The 13,953-nt window shown below is 36.3% G+C and overlaps 1 protein-coding gene across 7 annotated transcripts in view; it reads right to left on the bottom strand.

The window, feature by feature from the left end:
• The window catches only part of RAP1GDS1 (Rap1 GTPase-GDP dissociation stimulator 1), a 91,614-nt gene that overhangs the window by 14,437 nt on the left and 63,224 nt on the right, over nt 1-13,953 (bottom strand). For 6 of the 7 annotated variants that reach the window (XM_053940624.1, XM_053940620.1, XM_053940623.1 and 3 more), the window contains 3 exons: nt 12,115-12,261; nt 4,129-4,257; nt 1,143-1,268 (listed from right to left, as the gene is read on the bottom strand). In XM_053940624.1, coding sequence (XP_053796599.1) covers nt 1,143-1,268; nt 4,129-4,257; nt 12,115-12,261 — 402 coding nt within the window. The remainder of the gene's footprint in view (nt 1-1,142; nt 1,269-4,128; nt 4,258-12,114; nt 12,262-13,953) is intronic. The other variant, XM_053940625.1, reaches the window with a different exon arrangement.

The raw sequence follows: 13,953 nt of genomic DNA, 5'->3' as shown, positions 1-13,953 counted from the left end.
TCAAATCTTACTGCAATTAAAAAACATGCTCTAAGAAAAATTAAGCATTTGAACTGACATATATCAAACACACAAAAAGTTCAACCCTATTTTGTGTCATTCTGAGGATGGAACTATCTTAGAGCAGATTTTAAATTATTATATAATAAATTATATATTTTGGAAAATATGTCCATTTTTAGAGCTGAAAAAAGGAATTGATTTTCCATGCCACTTAAAAGTCAAAATACCTTTTTAAATTGAAGTGAAAGTTTATCCTGACTTATACTTTGTAAAACAGACACACACAGAGTGTGTATGTACAACAGAGTAGAGTGAAACATAAATCTGAGTTTGTAGTTCTATCTAACAATCTAGTCAATTAAAAAAAGCTTTAATGCTGAAGATGAGGTTAGAGAGCCATCAAATACTGTGATGTCTTCCCTATACAGAACTGCTTCCCAGATCAGTCCATCTCTACCTGTTAACTCATTTCTTTATTTCCAGTAAGGGCAGATGATACATTGTACAAGCAACCTTTATCTGATCCTTTGTTCCTCTGGAGGAACATCCTGGAGGGATGATCAGGGCTGCACATCAATTCCTACTCTTGCTTGAGCAGTGAGTCAAACTCCCAGGGGCTGCCTTGGGCTATGCAAGATATTCCACCAAACACCCAAATTAAGTTCATATAATCTCTCAATGAATAGTAAGGGCAGAGTGTCCAGCCCTTAGCTCTGCAATTGGCATACCCCTAGCAAAAATAATGTTATAGGAAATGGAACTGCCAGTGGCTCTGCGATTCCAGGAAATGGTGTCCTAGTGCTCCAATGGTCTATGAACACTTGAGCCAATGTTTGCAGACAAATGTTGTGAAGCTCCCTAAAAAGCAGCTTTTGATATTCCCACTGTGGGCATAGGGCAATAAAATATAACATAATTGTATAGAGTGAATCAGTGATGGAATTAGCGTCAACAATGTGCTGGCTGCTGTCATGTGCTCAACAATTAAGACCCATTCACTTTTCATGACACTACAATCACAAGGATCGGTTGTGGTAGCTTTGGAAGCTGCATTTAGTGCCTGAAAAACACACTGATATACTGAAATAAAAAATACACATAAAAGAATGAGTAAAAGAGTAAGAAAAAAAAAATCTCACCATTTTCTGCCAGAGGGGCTAAAACTTCAAAAATAATCTCTTTTTTATCATGCTCTATTTGCTTCTTGAACAGTTTCACAAGCTCTTCAGCAATGTTTGTGTAGGCAAACTGCTCCTTACTTGACTCTGTGAAGCAAAAGGAGAAAATCAGTATAAAGTAAACAAACCACATAAGAAGGCATAACTACTTTTTCTCTTTGTTAGCGGGATTATTCAGTGAGATTACTATTACTAACTGCTCTTCACAGACAAGAGCAATAGACTCATGCTTGTCACAAAATGAAAAGATAAATGTCTAACACTTTAAATGTGCTGACCTGAATTAGTTATAGTTAAAAGGCTGTTAAAAATATATAAATATAAAATTCAAGGCTGTTTGGTCTGGTTTTGCCCACCAATATGTAAGCTAGCTATAGAAACAGTAATAGTACAAAATTAAGTCTTTGATTTCCCTCATCTTAATAGAAAGATGAGCAGGTTATATACTGCATTTTCTATGGGAGAGATGAAGATTTGCACCAAATCCTTTAATATTTACATGGTCTCATGACGGTGACATTTCTTTTGAAATTTGTGTGTGGCTGTTGCTTGGCCATCTCATACTGCACAGATACAGCGTAAAGCAGTTTTACAGATGGGTGAGGTTCCTACCAGATTAGCCAGCAAGTCTTCAAATGTACATTCAACAAAAGCATCTCTTATTCCATTGCCTGTATCATATTCCTCCTCACTGGCAGTATTACAAGGGATGCAGGTGGTAGGGCTGGTGTTCTGCATTCTCCAGTGGCCACCTCCTGAGGGCCATCTGTAGTTACAGAACCTTCCAGCACCTTTGCTATTGCTCTGTCGGATGCTTAGGGATTACTTTACTGTAGAACTGACCCCAAGGACTTGGGAAAAGCATGACTTGCAGTCCTAGACACATTTCGTACACATCTCATCATTTTCTCTCACTATGCATGATTGCATAGTATATTCTATGTGGATTTTTGATCTTTCCAGTATTTTAGCAGATCTTTCACTGGTTTGTGTCCTGCTTTGACACAGAATTGTCATATAATCCTTTTCAAGGGATTCGTGCAATGCTGTTGTCTCGTAAGTGATGAAAAATGACAAGCAAAAAAAAAAAATCCCTGAAGTTACAGGGCAAAAATAAAATAATAGTTACAATGTGATTGACTATTGCTTAAGGGAGAATAAAGTATTACAAAGTAAATTAATTTTGTGCCAGTCTTAAAAAATGACTTTTCAATGTGTATGAACTGGAAGAGAAGTAGCTGCTGTGAAGTTTCTTTTCCACGGTTCTCATTACTCAACAAGACAGAGCTGGATCTTTCCGCAGAGGGAAAGGAAATTCTCAGTGAGTCTAACATTTATTATATTTAATATCATTATGGTTTTGGTTGCATTTCAGCACTAGAACTTTCAGTGTATGACTCTTATACTTTCTGCTGTGCAGGCACAGTACAGAGTCCCCATCCTACAGACCTCTGATTTGTTAATTTCTTTAGTGCTGCCTTGATGGTTTTTTCTGCTGTTGATTTGTTAAGAAGAACTGTCTACTGTAAATAAATTTATTATGTGTATGATCAAACTAAACTAGGTAACATGATACTTTCTCTGGCCTTGAAATCTATGAACTCAGGCCTCCAAGTGCTACAAACTCAGAGATATATTTTTCATATTTTGAACTGCTGAATGTTCTTAGACGATATCATAACTGCTATGTATTATTTACTCCAGTGTAAAAAAACCCAACTCACAAAACTAGAATTTCCCCAAATATGTTAGCGAAAGAACAATATAAACCACAAATGTTAATAAAACACAGGCCTTAACAACCCATTGATTTACACATGGTTGAATTCCAATGAAAACTGATCTGCTTGCAAAGATATCAGATGAAAGCAGGGCCACAAACTTCAATTTAAATGAAGTTGTAACTAAAGTTAACATCTATTAATGACTTATACATGGAGGTATTCAGACTAGAATATATTAAAATTCTGCACCTAAAATAATACTGAATATGCAGATTAATGAACTGTGTCTGTCTCAATTTCATTCAGAGATTTTCATGAGCCAAATTTAATCTCGATAAAACTTTGTGGAGCTACACTAGGATACAATATTTATATTATTAATAAATAATTCACATTTAGTAGCAGTGTATTAAAATACAAGTCCTCCGGGCTTCACCCGGGTGCCCAGCCTGTCCGGGGGAAACCCTCAGAGGACTGTTCCGCGGGGAGGATGTGGCGGGACCCGGATAGCTCCACTGTAAGGACGAGAGGGCTCCGAAGTGGCTTTATTCCTAGAGGCTTTATTTCAGGAGCGTCGCAGGAACAGGAGGGTGAAACGGGGGACATGAATTCTCCACAAGGGAGCGAACTCCGGAAGCCCCGAGGAAAGGCGGGGCTGGGTATTAAGGGCAAAGAAGTAGGAGTGGTTAGGGTACAAAACAGCAAACGGGCAATGGGTAAAGGGGGGCGGGACAGAGTGGGGTGACATACAGAGAACTAATCGGGGTACAGAGGAGGAGTGGTATTCTAACAGGAGCCAATGGGGGTAACAGAATAACTGAACTTTCTGGAACTGGGGAGTATGCTAAACATTGATGGACAGCTCTTCTGGGGTGGAGAGCAGCAGCTGATTTCTAACCTTGCTGCCTCCCAAGGGAGAGCAGGAACCCCTCCCACATAGCAGTGCTATGGAAATATTGTTTAGATGATTTAAAATGTGCTTAGTTTCACTGAAGCACAGTAACATAAAACATAAGGTTGAATTAAGTACCCAAATAAATTTCAGTTACTGAAGGGGGAAAAAAAAAGAGACAACTATATATTCTAGAGAAAACAAGCAAAAATTACTTGTCTATCATTGTTGAATGTACCAAAAAGACTTGAATGAGCTTTTGTCATTCTTTAACTAAGACTTAACATTATGAAAACTGGATGTAAATTTGAGATTAATATAGTGGACTTACCGAGTTCTGCTAAATTGCCAAATGCAACAAGGCACATTTCTGTCAGAGCTGCATTTTGGCAATGAATGCCCAACAATTTCACTAACGTAGGAATAACACCCATATTGATAAGCTGTGACTGCAAGGTATCTACATAAAAAGACAGTACAACAGTGAGTTAGTATTTCTCTTCATAGTACTGTTCTTTTAACCAAAAAAGCATTTTTCACACAAAACAACTTCTAGACTGAGCAGCATTAAAATGTCTGTCTCCTCTACTCTTCAGACTAGGATTCGGTTAAGATTTGAGATATGGATTCATAATTTTTGTCCCTGGCAATGGAAAGTACTTCCAGAAATATTCCTTCCTGATCTGTTCATAGGGTATACTGAATTATGCAGCTACTGACAATTTTGTGGTTATCAGGTTCCTAATAAATGTCAGGTTTGATTCTGGGCTCACTGAGACTAGCTGACTGAAATTGACCTGAACTAGGCCAATGAAACAGTGATTTATCTGAGAGCTTTTCCTATCTACTTATTTTAAAATTAAAGATAAAAACTGGAAAATTAAAATTAGAATGAATATAAACTGGCACTGAAATAAACATGAAAAGTTTTATAAACACAGGAAGTCACAATGTAGATTATGAAGAGCTTGAGAAAAAAGGAAGTTTAATAAAGACAAAAAATGGAAGGTTTAAGAAAAGTCCTTAGAAGCCAGTCTGATAATTTCTTGCATAGGATGAAAGTTGATAGTATTTACAAGTAAGAAAAGTATTGTTCCTAGGTGTCTGCAAATAGAAAGATGCGTTGATGGTTAGGCAGAAACATGATTGGTTTAAAAGATTATTTATAACAGTATTTCCTCTTACACATTTTACCTATAACATTGCAAAGAAGAAAAACATTGTTTCACAGTTGAATAGAATGAAGCAGACATAAACACACCAGATTTTTTTTAGTAATTTTCCTAAGAATCTTTTTTTCCTTTGTTTCTAAAGCATTTCAACTATGTTTAAATGTTACAGACTCAAAAGACAAGGATCCAAAGGCCAGTGACATCAAGAGAATTGTATTACTTAATTTAGCTTTTGGTCAAGTCCTACTAGGGAATTCTGGGGTGTTTTTTTTTTTTGTTTTTTTTTTTTTTTTTTTTTTTTTTTTTTTGTTATTGTTGTTTGTTTCTTTTTTCATTTTTTTGGTTGTTGGAGTTTTTTAGTGTGGTTTTCTTGTTAAGGAATTCATTCTAGGCAACTGAAATCAGTTGGAGTTCATATCTGTGGCATCAGAGCCATAAAAAATTGCAGATTTTTACAGGGAGATAAAAACATGACATCTGAAGTTTAGCAAATTTAGAATCATCTCATGTTCTCAGAAAACTCTTTGAAATTTTCATATAATGAAAATTATGAAAGATTCCAGAATGTTTATCTCATTTGTATTCAGTATAAAATACTTTGATAATAATTATGAATTTGGTATACCAAGTAAGTAAATGGCATGGTTATTATAGGTTATTGGGGATGAGCAGGAATCCTTATGGCTTGACATCTTTAATAAAACTGTATTACTTACCAGTAACTGAATTTCCTTTTTTGGGGGGAGGGATTACCTCTTCCACAGATTCATAGTCTTTAGTGAAATTTATAAGAAAGCCATGTCAGACACCAAAGAGCTGTTGAAGTTGTCAAATTTCAGGTAAGTACAAATTGTACTAGCGCATGCATTGAATGCCATTTTACCTCTGGCAGATGTGTGAGTCACTACTACACCCTCCTACTTCATTCCAAACTGACTGGAAAAATCTGTCTTTCAATAGGAAACCTGGGAGAGAGGGAGATGGAATGGTTCTACAGAGAAAATTGTTGTGTAGGAGAACTCAAGTTACTGGTAAATAATCTCTTTTTGTCCTTAGTTTGTGATTGTCCCCTATAAACACTTAAAAATTCTGAAGGAAAACTGGTCGTCATGGAGAGTGGGAGAACAAAGACACAAACCACAAATGCCATAGAAAATTACTTGGAAAGAAATTATTTTGTTACTAGACTATATCTTTAGTCACTCTAAAAATCTCTTTATCCAACTGTAATGGATAAAAAGACAGTCTCTATGGACTTTATTCTAGCATCAGAAGCATAAACTCTCATTTTGAGCAGGTTTTTAGTTCTGCTGTCTCTTTCTTAATACAAAATATATAAAAAGCATGGAGGGAAACCACATTTGAAAGAAAATAGGAATCTTAAGAGTCAGATAGAAAGATATATCATTGTTCAAGAGAGGACGGAGTGCATTGACTAAAGGACCTGTAGAACTTCCAAACTAAAAAAATGAAAAAAAACCATATATTAAAAAAAAAAAACCAATTGTATTGGGTCAAAAGTCAGGTATTATACCAGACTCCATACCAGTCTGATTTTCCCAGAGTAGAAGGATGGCACCTGAGTACAGGAAATATCTACAGTGATAAGAATGGCATTACAAGAATTGACAATAAGGTTAACATTGCCTTAACAGCAGTAAGTGTTAATTTAAAACTTAAAAATTTTCTCCTTTGACAAAGACAGGGCAACCCTGTGAGTCACAAAGGTGCACAGGAAGCAAGACCTTTGAAAATAAAAGGCTGCCAGCAGCTATTTGCTATGTTTATACTTAAGCCTGGGCTTGCCATACAAATTCTGGACCTGACCTTTACATCTGTCATTATCAGCAACAGGAGGCTCTTTCTCTAGCCAAGTCTATTAAGCATTTTAAGAGAAAAGTATCAGGCATCTCATTGGGATGGAGACCTACAGCATCTTTTAGTTCAGATAAATTAAAAATATCTCAGTGGTTCAGTCTCAGCTGGAGGGACTGCCAGCAGTTCTCTCTCTGCCCTAGAAAAACCTCAGACTGGGTAACTTGGACTAACTGTGTATCTTGGCCTTTAATTGTAGGAAGTGTTATTGCCCTACTAGAGCAGGAGACCATTTTGGGGAAACATGCATCCATCCTACAATCAGTTGCCTGACACAGGACTAAAGTGAGCTGTGACACCAGGCAACATTGTCTTTCAGGATGAAACAGTGCTTCTGTCCACTTCCTAAGCAGAACTTTATGCATAGAAAGCAGTAAGAATGAAAAACTGAATGCCTCTCCTGAATTTATGACTTTAAACCACAATTTACACTGCTATCACATGTTGCACTAGGTCTGTGTGTTCTTTTTGGGTGAAAAGCACTGACAGTGATGCTGTACAGATGCATATACAGGTAGATAAGAGGCAATCAATACATGCGCCAGCACAAAGAATTACCTACCTAAAACTTGAATTTCAATGGCTCCATGTCCTTCGGTGACACACATGGAAACTCCAAAGAGTAAGATCTGAGGAGAATATCCCAAATTGAGAACTTTATTGGGGGCATTTTAGTTAAAAATGCTGATTTAGGCTAATTCATGATTTTTAAAAGAATTTCAGAAAACAACTCATCATTTGTGTCCCATCAATAACTGTGATAATAATGCTGAAGGAAAAGTAGTTTTGTACAAACTGATGGCATAATTTCATACCCTAGAGAAACCTGCTTGCAATCCCCGCAGCTATGTTAAATCATGACAGAACATAAAAGTGATTGTATGGATTGTCTCACTGTGGTAAGGAACATACTTTTTATCTGCTTTTGCATACTTTAGATTACTTTGCAATTAGGTATATTTAGGTCTTGAGCATGCTAGGCATCTCTATCTGTGATGTAAATGAAACAAAATGACAAGCATGAAAATTAGCAAAGGTAAGTCTTAGGAGGAAGCGTTACTGAAATATTGCTGTCAGACTATAATAATGGTGCCATAAATCTCCCTTTCATTTCTTGTATATTTGCATAGCTTCTGCAGATGGTCAACAGTGCACATCAGACCCCAACATTCATTCCAGTTGCTAAGAGTTTTGTAGGAATAAGAAAGGCTCAGCAGTTGTATGATTTAACATCAGGATGTCACATTTTACAATAGTGCTGAAGGAAAGACAATCTTGACAGACTGAAGTTTGCTATGAAATGAAATGAGGCAGCAATCTATAAAGATAATTATTTTATCTACATATATATGCTCACATACATAAATGTACATATTCTTTCACACATGCATACTGTATCCAGTTAACTTCTGATCTCTAATTTGACTATCTATTAAGCCAATTGGCCTAGTTTTTCCATAATTTCTATATTTCTTTAGAAAGCCTTCACGGTTTGTTTCAGAGATCTAGAGAGACAATTTGTTACCTTACGGACTGATCCCATTTACTTGCAAATAGCCTTACCTCACAGGATTATGGGATCTTTAGAATAACCATTCTTATTTCTAACTCTTTTATATGAGTGTTTGCATATGATTGTTAGTTTTATTAGATTAGTCATTAGTTTCCCCCTCTTTATCCAAGCCTGCTTTGCTTCTTGCTCTCAAGCAGATTAATGGCTACACAGAAGTTAATAACTGAAAGCAGGGATGAGCTATTTGTGTCTGATTGAATTTGGGTAGTAAAATACAATTATGACAAGAGGATCAAGATAACCTGGGCTGAAGGCAAAGGGAAGTTTACCATTGGGAAAAAAAACCCTCTAATTTCTAGCAGTGCAATTAAAATATCAACAATTTTTTTAAAGCTTAGAAGAACTGCAAGAGTTGAGTTTGAGTTTGTTGTCTTAACAATTGTTGTTACTAATGAAATGGTAAGATACCAAGGAAGCAAAGAAAGAATTGAAAGACAGTAAGCAAAAATAATTCCTGAACATAAGCAGATGACACAAGAACCTTGTAAAAGGAATCCTATTTTTAAAGCTTAGACAACACTGTTATGACTGGGGTTACAATTGCAAGCTGAGTGTCCAGAATCAGGATGAGATACAAGAATCCAACATTAATTTGCTCTGTTTAGGAAAAGGAAGTCTTACTTGTAGCTGCTCCTTAGTTGCCTTTTTCGTAAAACTCATGTGTGATAAATCCCTTAAAGTACTCAAGACTGAGTCTCTCATGTTTAAAAAAAATAAGGCAGTTTAAAAAATAAGGCATTATTAGTTACTAATAATGAAGTAGTAGCTATTGGAAAAAGAGGACAGTTAGTTGACTAGGAATGACAAACTGTTTGGAATCAAATAAGACCATTTATATACTCTTTTGCTCATAAAATGCTGATGATTAGAAAATATTAGGGTGTTCACAGATAATCAGATGCAACTAAGAACCAACTGTGCTGTAATGGTCCTTATTTGGAGAGCTAGTACAAATTAAAAGAGTGCAAGTTATTAAGAGCAGTTAAAGAAATCTTCCAAGTCCCCACCTGTAACTTTTTAACACAGCATGCTAAACTGGAAAAGATTATAGAAACATAAAAGGTGAATGTAGAAGTGCTACTTCAAAGACTGAAACACTTCCTCCTTACCTAGTATTTTTTCTTTTATTTTTGTCCAATTGGTTTCCATAACTAAGGACAAAGAAATCTATGACTCTAGGCTGCAATCCGTTACTGCTCATCCTTCAGCAAAACCAATGCAGTGTTTTATCTTCTTTTTAAGTAGCTGGGATCAAATCTTTGCAAGTAATCCCAAAAATGATATTCACTAACTTGTGAGCACAATTAACTGCCAGGGCAATCTCCGTTTTGATGTTTAACAGGTCAGCAAAGAACTGCATTTAGTCAGAATATTATTCACCTGCTGCTGCAATGCATGGAAGTTATGTGGTTGACTCGGGCTCCTAGTCGACATTGACTGCTGTCTTGAAAATTCATGATGGCCCACAGGTGATATTTTTAGACCAGCTCACAATTACGGTCCAATTGTACTCGTGACTCTTAAAACTAGCAAGACAGGTCAACTACCCATTTCTCCATTCACATGCTATAGGTATGGTCACTAAATTTTCTTCTAAAAATTTAGTCCTCTAAATCACTTTTTTTTTTTAATATTGATTTATCATATTATTTGGGCTTTAATTTAATGGTTGCCCCAGTCAGTGAGCAAATTCACAATGCAACTAGAGGACACAAATCTTACACAATCTACCTACCCATGAGTGTTGGGCCAAATGTGAGCTGGGTTCCTACAAAAGGGACCCTTCCTCATGGAGACAACCAAGTGTGTGGGGTAAGGTGGAGGTTTGGTAAACTCCCAGCACTCCTCTCTGATGTGATGGTAGAACACGGGGCTGGTGAGCACCCTGATCCAAGAGCTTGGAATACTCCTGCATTTCTCACTTCTGACACTGCTTCAGTGGCTCCTGTGAATAGTGTGTGTGAGATGAAAGATGTCCTTTAGCAGAGAGGAGAGCAGCTAGTGAATCCTCCTGGCTGTCACTGAACCACACAACTGCTTTATTGATTGCATCAGAATAAGCTCTCTTACTAGATGGAATGAGTAATTTATTCAATGTTCCTAACAGTTAAGCTGTTCAGAAGCTGCTTGTTTGGGAGATTTATCTTGTAATTAGTTTTCCTAGAGAAGATCTGCTGGGAGCTTGGTCACTGAAGCAAAACTGATAACAGTATCTCTACACATTGCTTTTGGATTCATCGGTCTTGAGCTACCAAATCTACTGTATGCTCATTAGTCTTAATTAATAGAGAGCATTCTGGTAGTTTAGAGGTGAGAATATCTATTTCCTTCAAATATTGTAACAAAGAAAAGTACTGAGTTACCACTATGAAATATAATAAATGTGATACCCATGCAAAGTGGTCAAGCAAAACAGTGCCTGGAAACTATATGAAATGAAGGAACTAGAAAGTTGCTATTTAGAGAAGATGGAAGATGTACTGTAAACAATAATTCTTAGATAATACAAAGAAAAGAGGAGGAAAAAAAACCCAATGTAAGAACAAGTGAAAGAGATGAGACATATACAACAGTTATATTTGGAGCTGGATGAGTAACACAAAGAGCTGAGATCTCCAGAGAGATGGCACAGAAAACACACATGGAAACTATGCTAGAAGAGATGATAAAGCAGATTAAAAATGTATACAATAAAGCCTATGGACCATCCTGAAATGTAGAAAAGTTTTGGGGACATAGAATTGGAAAGTGAGTTACAGCAAGTGCTATCTTTCAGGAAATGGTGAGTAACTAATAAAGAAGATATTTCTTCCCAAGATGAAACACTGCAATTCAGGAAATGGGCATGACTGAAAACAATGTAATTACTAACTGTATTTGTAATCTGTGCCATTGCAAGTCAGGAGAACAGCCTGTCTGTAGCCTTCCTAATGTATTCCAATTTTTTTGCATTTTGAAAACTTGAAAATGGGTGAAAGCTGTAAATATATTTTGGCACATTAAAAACACTTGTGTGCAGAAGCAAGCTAGGTACTAGTTTGTACAACTAATGTAGAATGCTATTGTGTTACTCTCAGTGGTCAAAGGTTTCTCATTTAATATACTCTTATGTTTTTGTCCCAGTCCCTAAACATCTCCAATTAATGGGATAACGAACATAAACTTATAATTTGTAGACACAGAACAGTGTTGAACATACCTATAAATTATTCCCCATTTATCTTAGAACAATGTAACATATGGTTTTATATATATTTCACAAGGAGAAAAATTATTAACTGTTTGGCATACATACCCTTAAATAATTAACAACACTGTACATCTGCAACAAATTAGTCTTATGATGTTGATAGTATTTGAGAGAGTACTTAATGTAGCCTTCTAATTAGCTTCTGTAAATCTGTGTGATACATCTTTATGCTTTGCTTTTAGACAAAGAAGTAAATTCCAGATGCTGATCTTAAAACTCCACACAATTTATGTTATATGGAATTGTGTCAGAATATATCTAGTATTTTTGGGAACATAATTTTACTGAAACAGAAAATTGTATATGTGAATTGAGGTCTCTGATCTCTTCAGAGTAATTTAGTGTTAAGCATCCACAATGTAAACCTACAGATGATTTTAACTTTTTATCTTTTTTTGTTGGGGTTGTTCTCCTGGTAGACATAAAGCAAATTTCAGTGTTGTTTACCATTCTCATTGCTATAGTTCATCAGCATGCCACAAAAGACAGTCAAGAGCTTCTCACTGGCTGGATCTGTTTTACTGCACAGTGACCTTAAATGGTCTACTACAATATGTGCACCACCTGCATGGTCAACTGCGTTCCTGCCCTCATCTGTAAAACAAAGAGTTACATTAAAAAAAAATGAAACCAAACCCCACCGTCGAATCCCGAACGTAACAGTAATCATACAAAATGAAGCTTTTAAACAGAGTGAAGTCATTCCTCCAGTGTTGTCAAATTCATGTAGAGAGATACCTGAGGCCCAATTTTTAGTGCAACAGAGCTAGGAAAGTGAAAACACCTTCAACAAAAAGGCTTAACCACCTGGCACTAATACCTCTGTAAAGAAGTTCAGTGTTTGAGGCAGAGCTGCTGGAGCTGATAAATAATATTTTGAAGATGCACTGAGTTTTGCCAGAGGGAGGTTCTGAGCACTTGACACAGAACCAAGTCCATATACAGGTAAATTACTCTTGCTGTTACACAGATCAAGAAATTGAAATACTGAAAATAAATTGCTTGGATTACTTAAAAATAAAAAGGGGAATAAAATGGACAAAGCAGACAGAGGTGCTGGTTCCTAGTGGCAACTGTTCATGCACTCAGTCTGCCACACAGCATGTTCTCTGCACTTCTATAGCTGAAATTTAATACCACTACCAGATACTTTACGTATGGCTACAAGAAAAATTTACTCTACATCTATAAAAGACTACAATGTTCCGAAGGGCTGTAAATAACACATCATAATCTTTGTATGGAACTCTTCCTATATAACAAATCAGATTTGACACAATAGTGTAGGAATAAGGAAAAATTTGCCTTCTATTACAGTAATCATCAATGCTGCTTCCTTCCCCAGCAGTAAGCAATAAGCAATAGACAACAGTCAATACATTAAATTCCAGGGCTTCTAAAAAGAGAGATTTTCATGTGAGCTACCACTGGAATCAGCTGGAAAATCTGGATGCAAACAAAACCTTGGGGCGGGGGGGGGAAGGAGGAGGGAGTCTCTAAAGTTTTGCAATATAAGAAAAACAAAACCCCCCCTCCTCAATTTCTTCATGGCCCCAAAGCAAATCTCCTCTTTTCCTTGTTATTCACCACTCTACCATCCCTCCTCTCTCTCCCCATCATATGTGCAGATGAAGCTACCAAGTTTTCATCATTCTGCAACATATTCAGCATGAAACCCAAGGCTATACACATTTATAATATGATCTTCTCACTGTAAAGTGTTCCAGAGCTCTGCAAAAGAAGCTTCTAAATATTCCAATTCTTGTTAATACTATTCATGAACTTTATATACCCCTTATACTATATATAAAAAACAGGATTCTAAGTATTGCATATAGGGACTTAAGAAAATTTGCTGAATGGAACTGAAGGAAGGGTAATTCTTGGCAGGTCTTAAATTATTACCAAAGTAGCAAGAATTTTTCAGAATAAATTCACTGCCATGACTGTTTCCATCTTGGACAGGATCAGGATGTCAGAAAACTGCATTTTGCTGCTGGGATGTCTATATCATTTTGACAAAGGAGAAACTGTAATCTACTAAACAGTTAAATTCAAGGTAGGACTCTGTGTCAAAAGAACAACTATTAAAAAAAGGACAAACAGAAAAGAAATTTCTCAGATCTTTGATGCCATAACAAATATAGCTCTAATGCTGAAACAAAAGGAAGTCCTACAATAAAATACAGTGAAATAATACAGGCAGGTGTTTAGACTCAGTGCTTACATCTACCAAATCAGTAGAGAATAAAAAGTAATTTGGGTTGGAATATTCAAGCAGTCTGC

Source organism: Vidua chalybeata, chromosome 4 (assembly GCF_026979565.1).
Source record: "Vidua chalybeata isolate OUT-0048 chromosome 4, bVidCha1 merged haplotype, whole genome shotgun sequence".
Taxonomy (NCBI): domain Eukaryota; kingdom Metazoa; phylum Chordata; class Aves; order Passeriformes; family Viduidae; genus Vidua; species Vidua chalybeata.
Note: the sequence above shows the minus strand (reverse complement) of the source record. Positions and strands in the feature narration are given on the sequence as shown.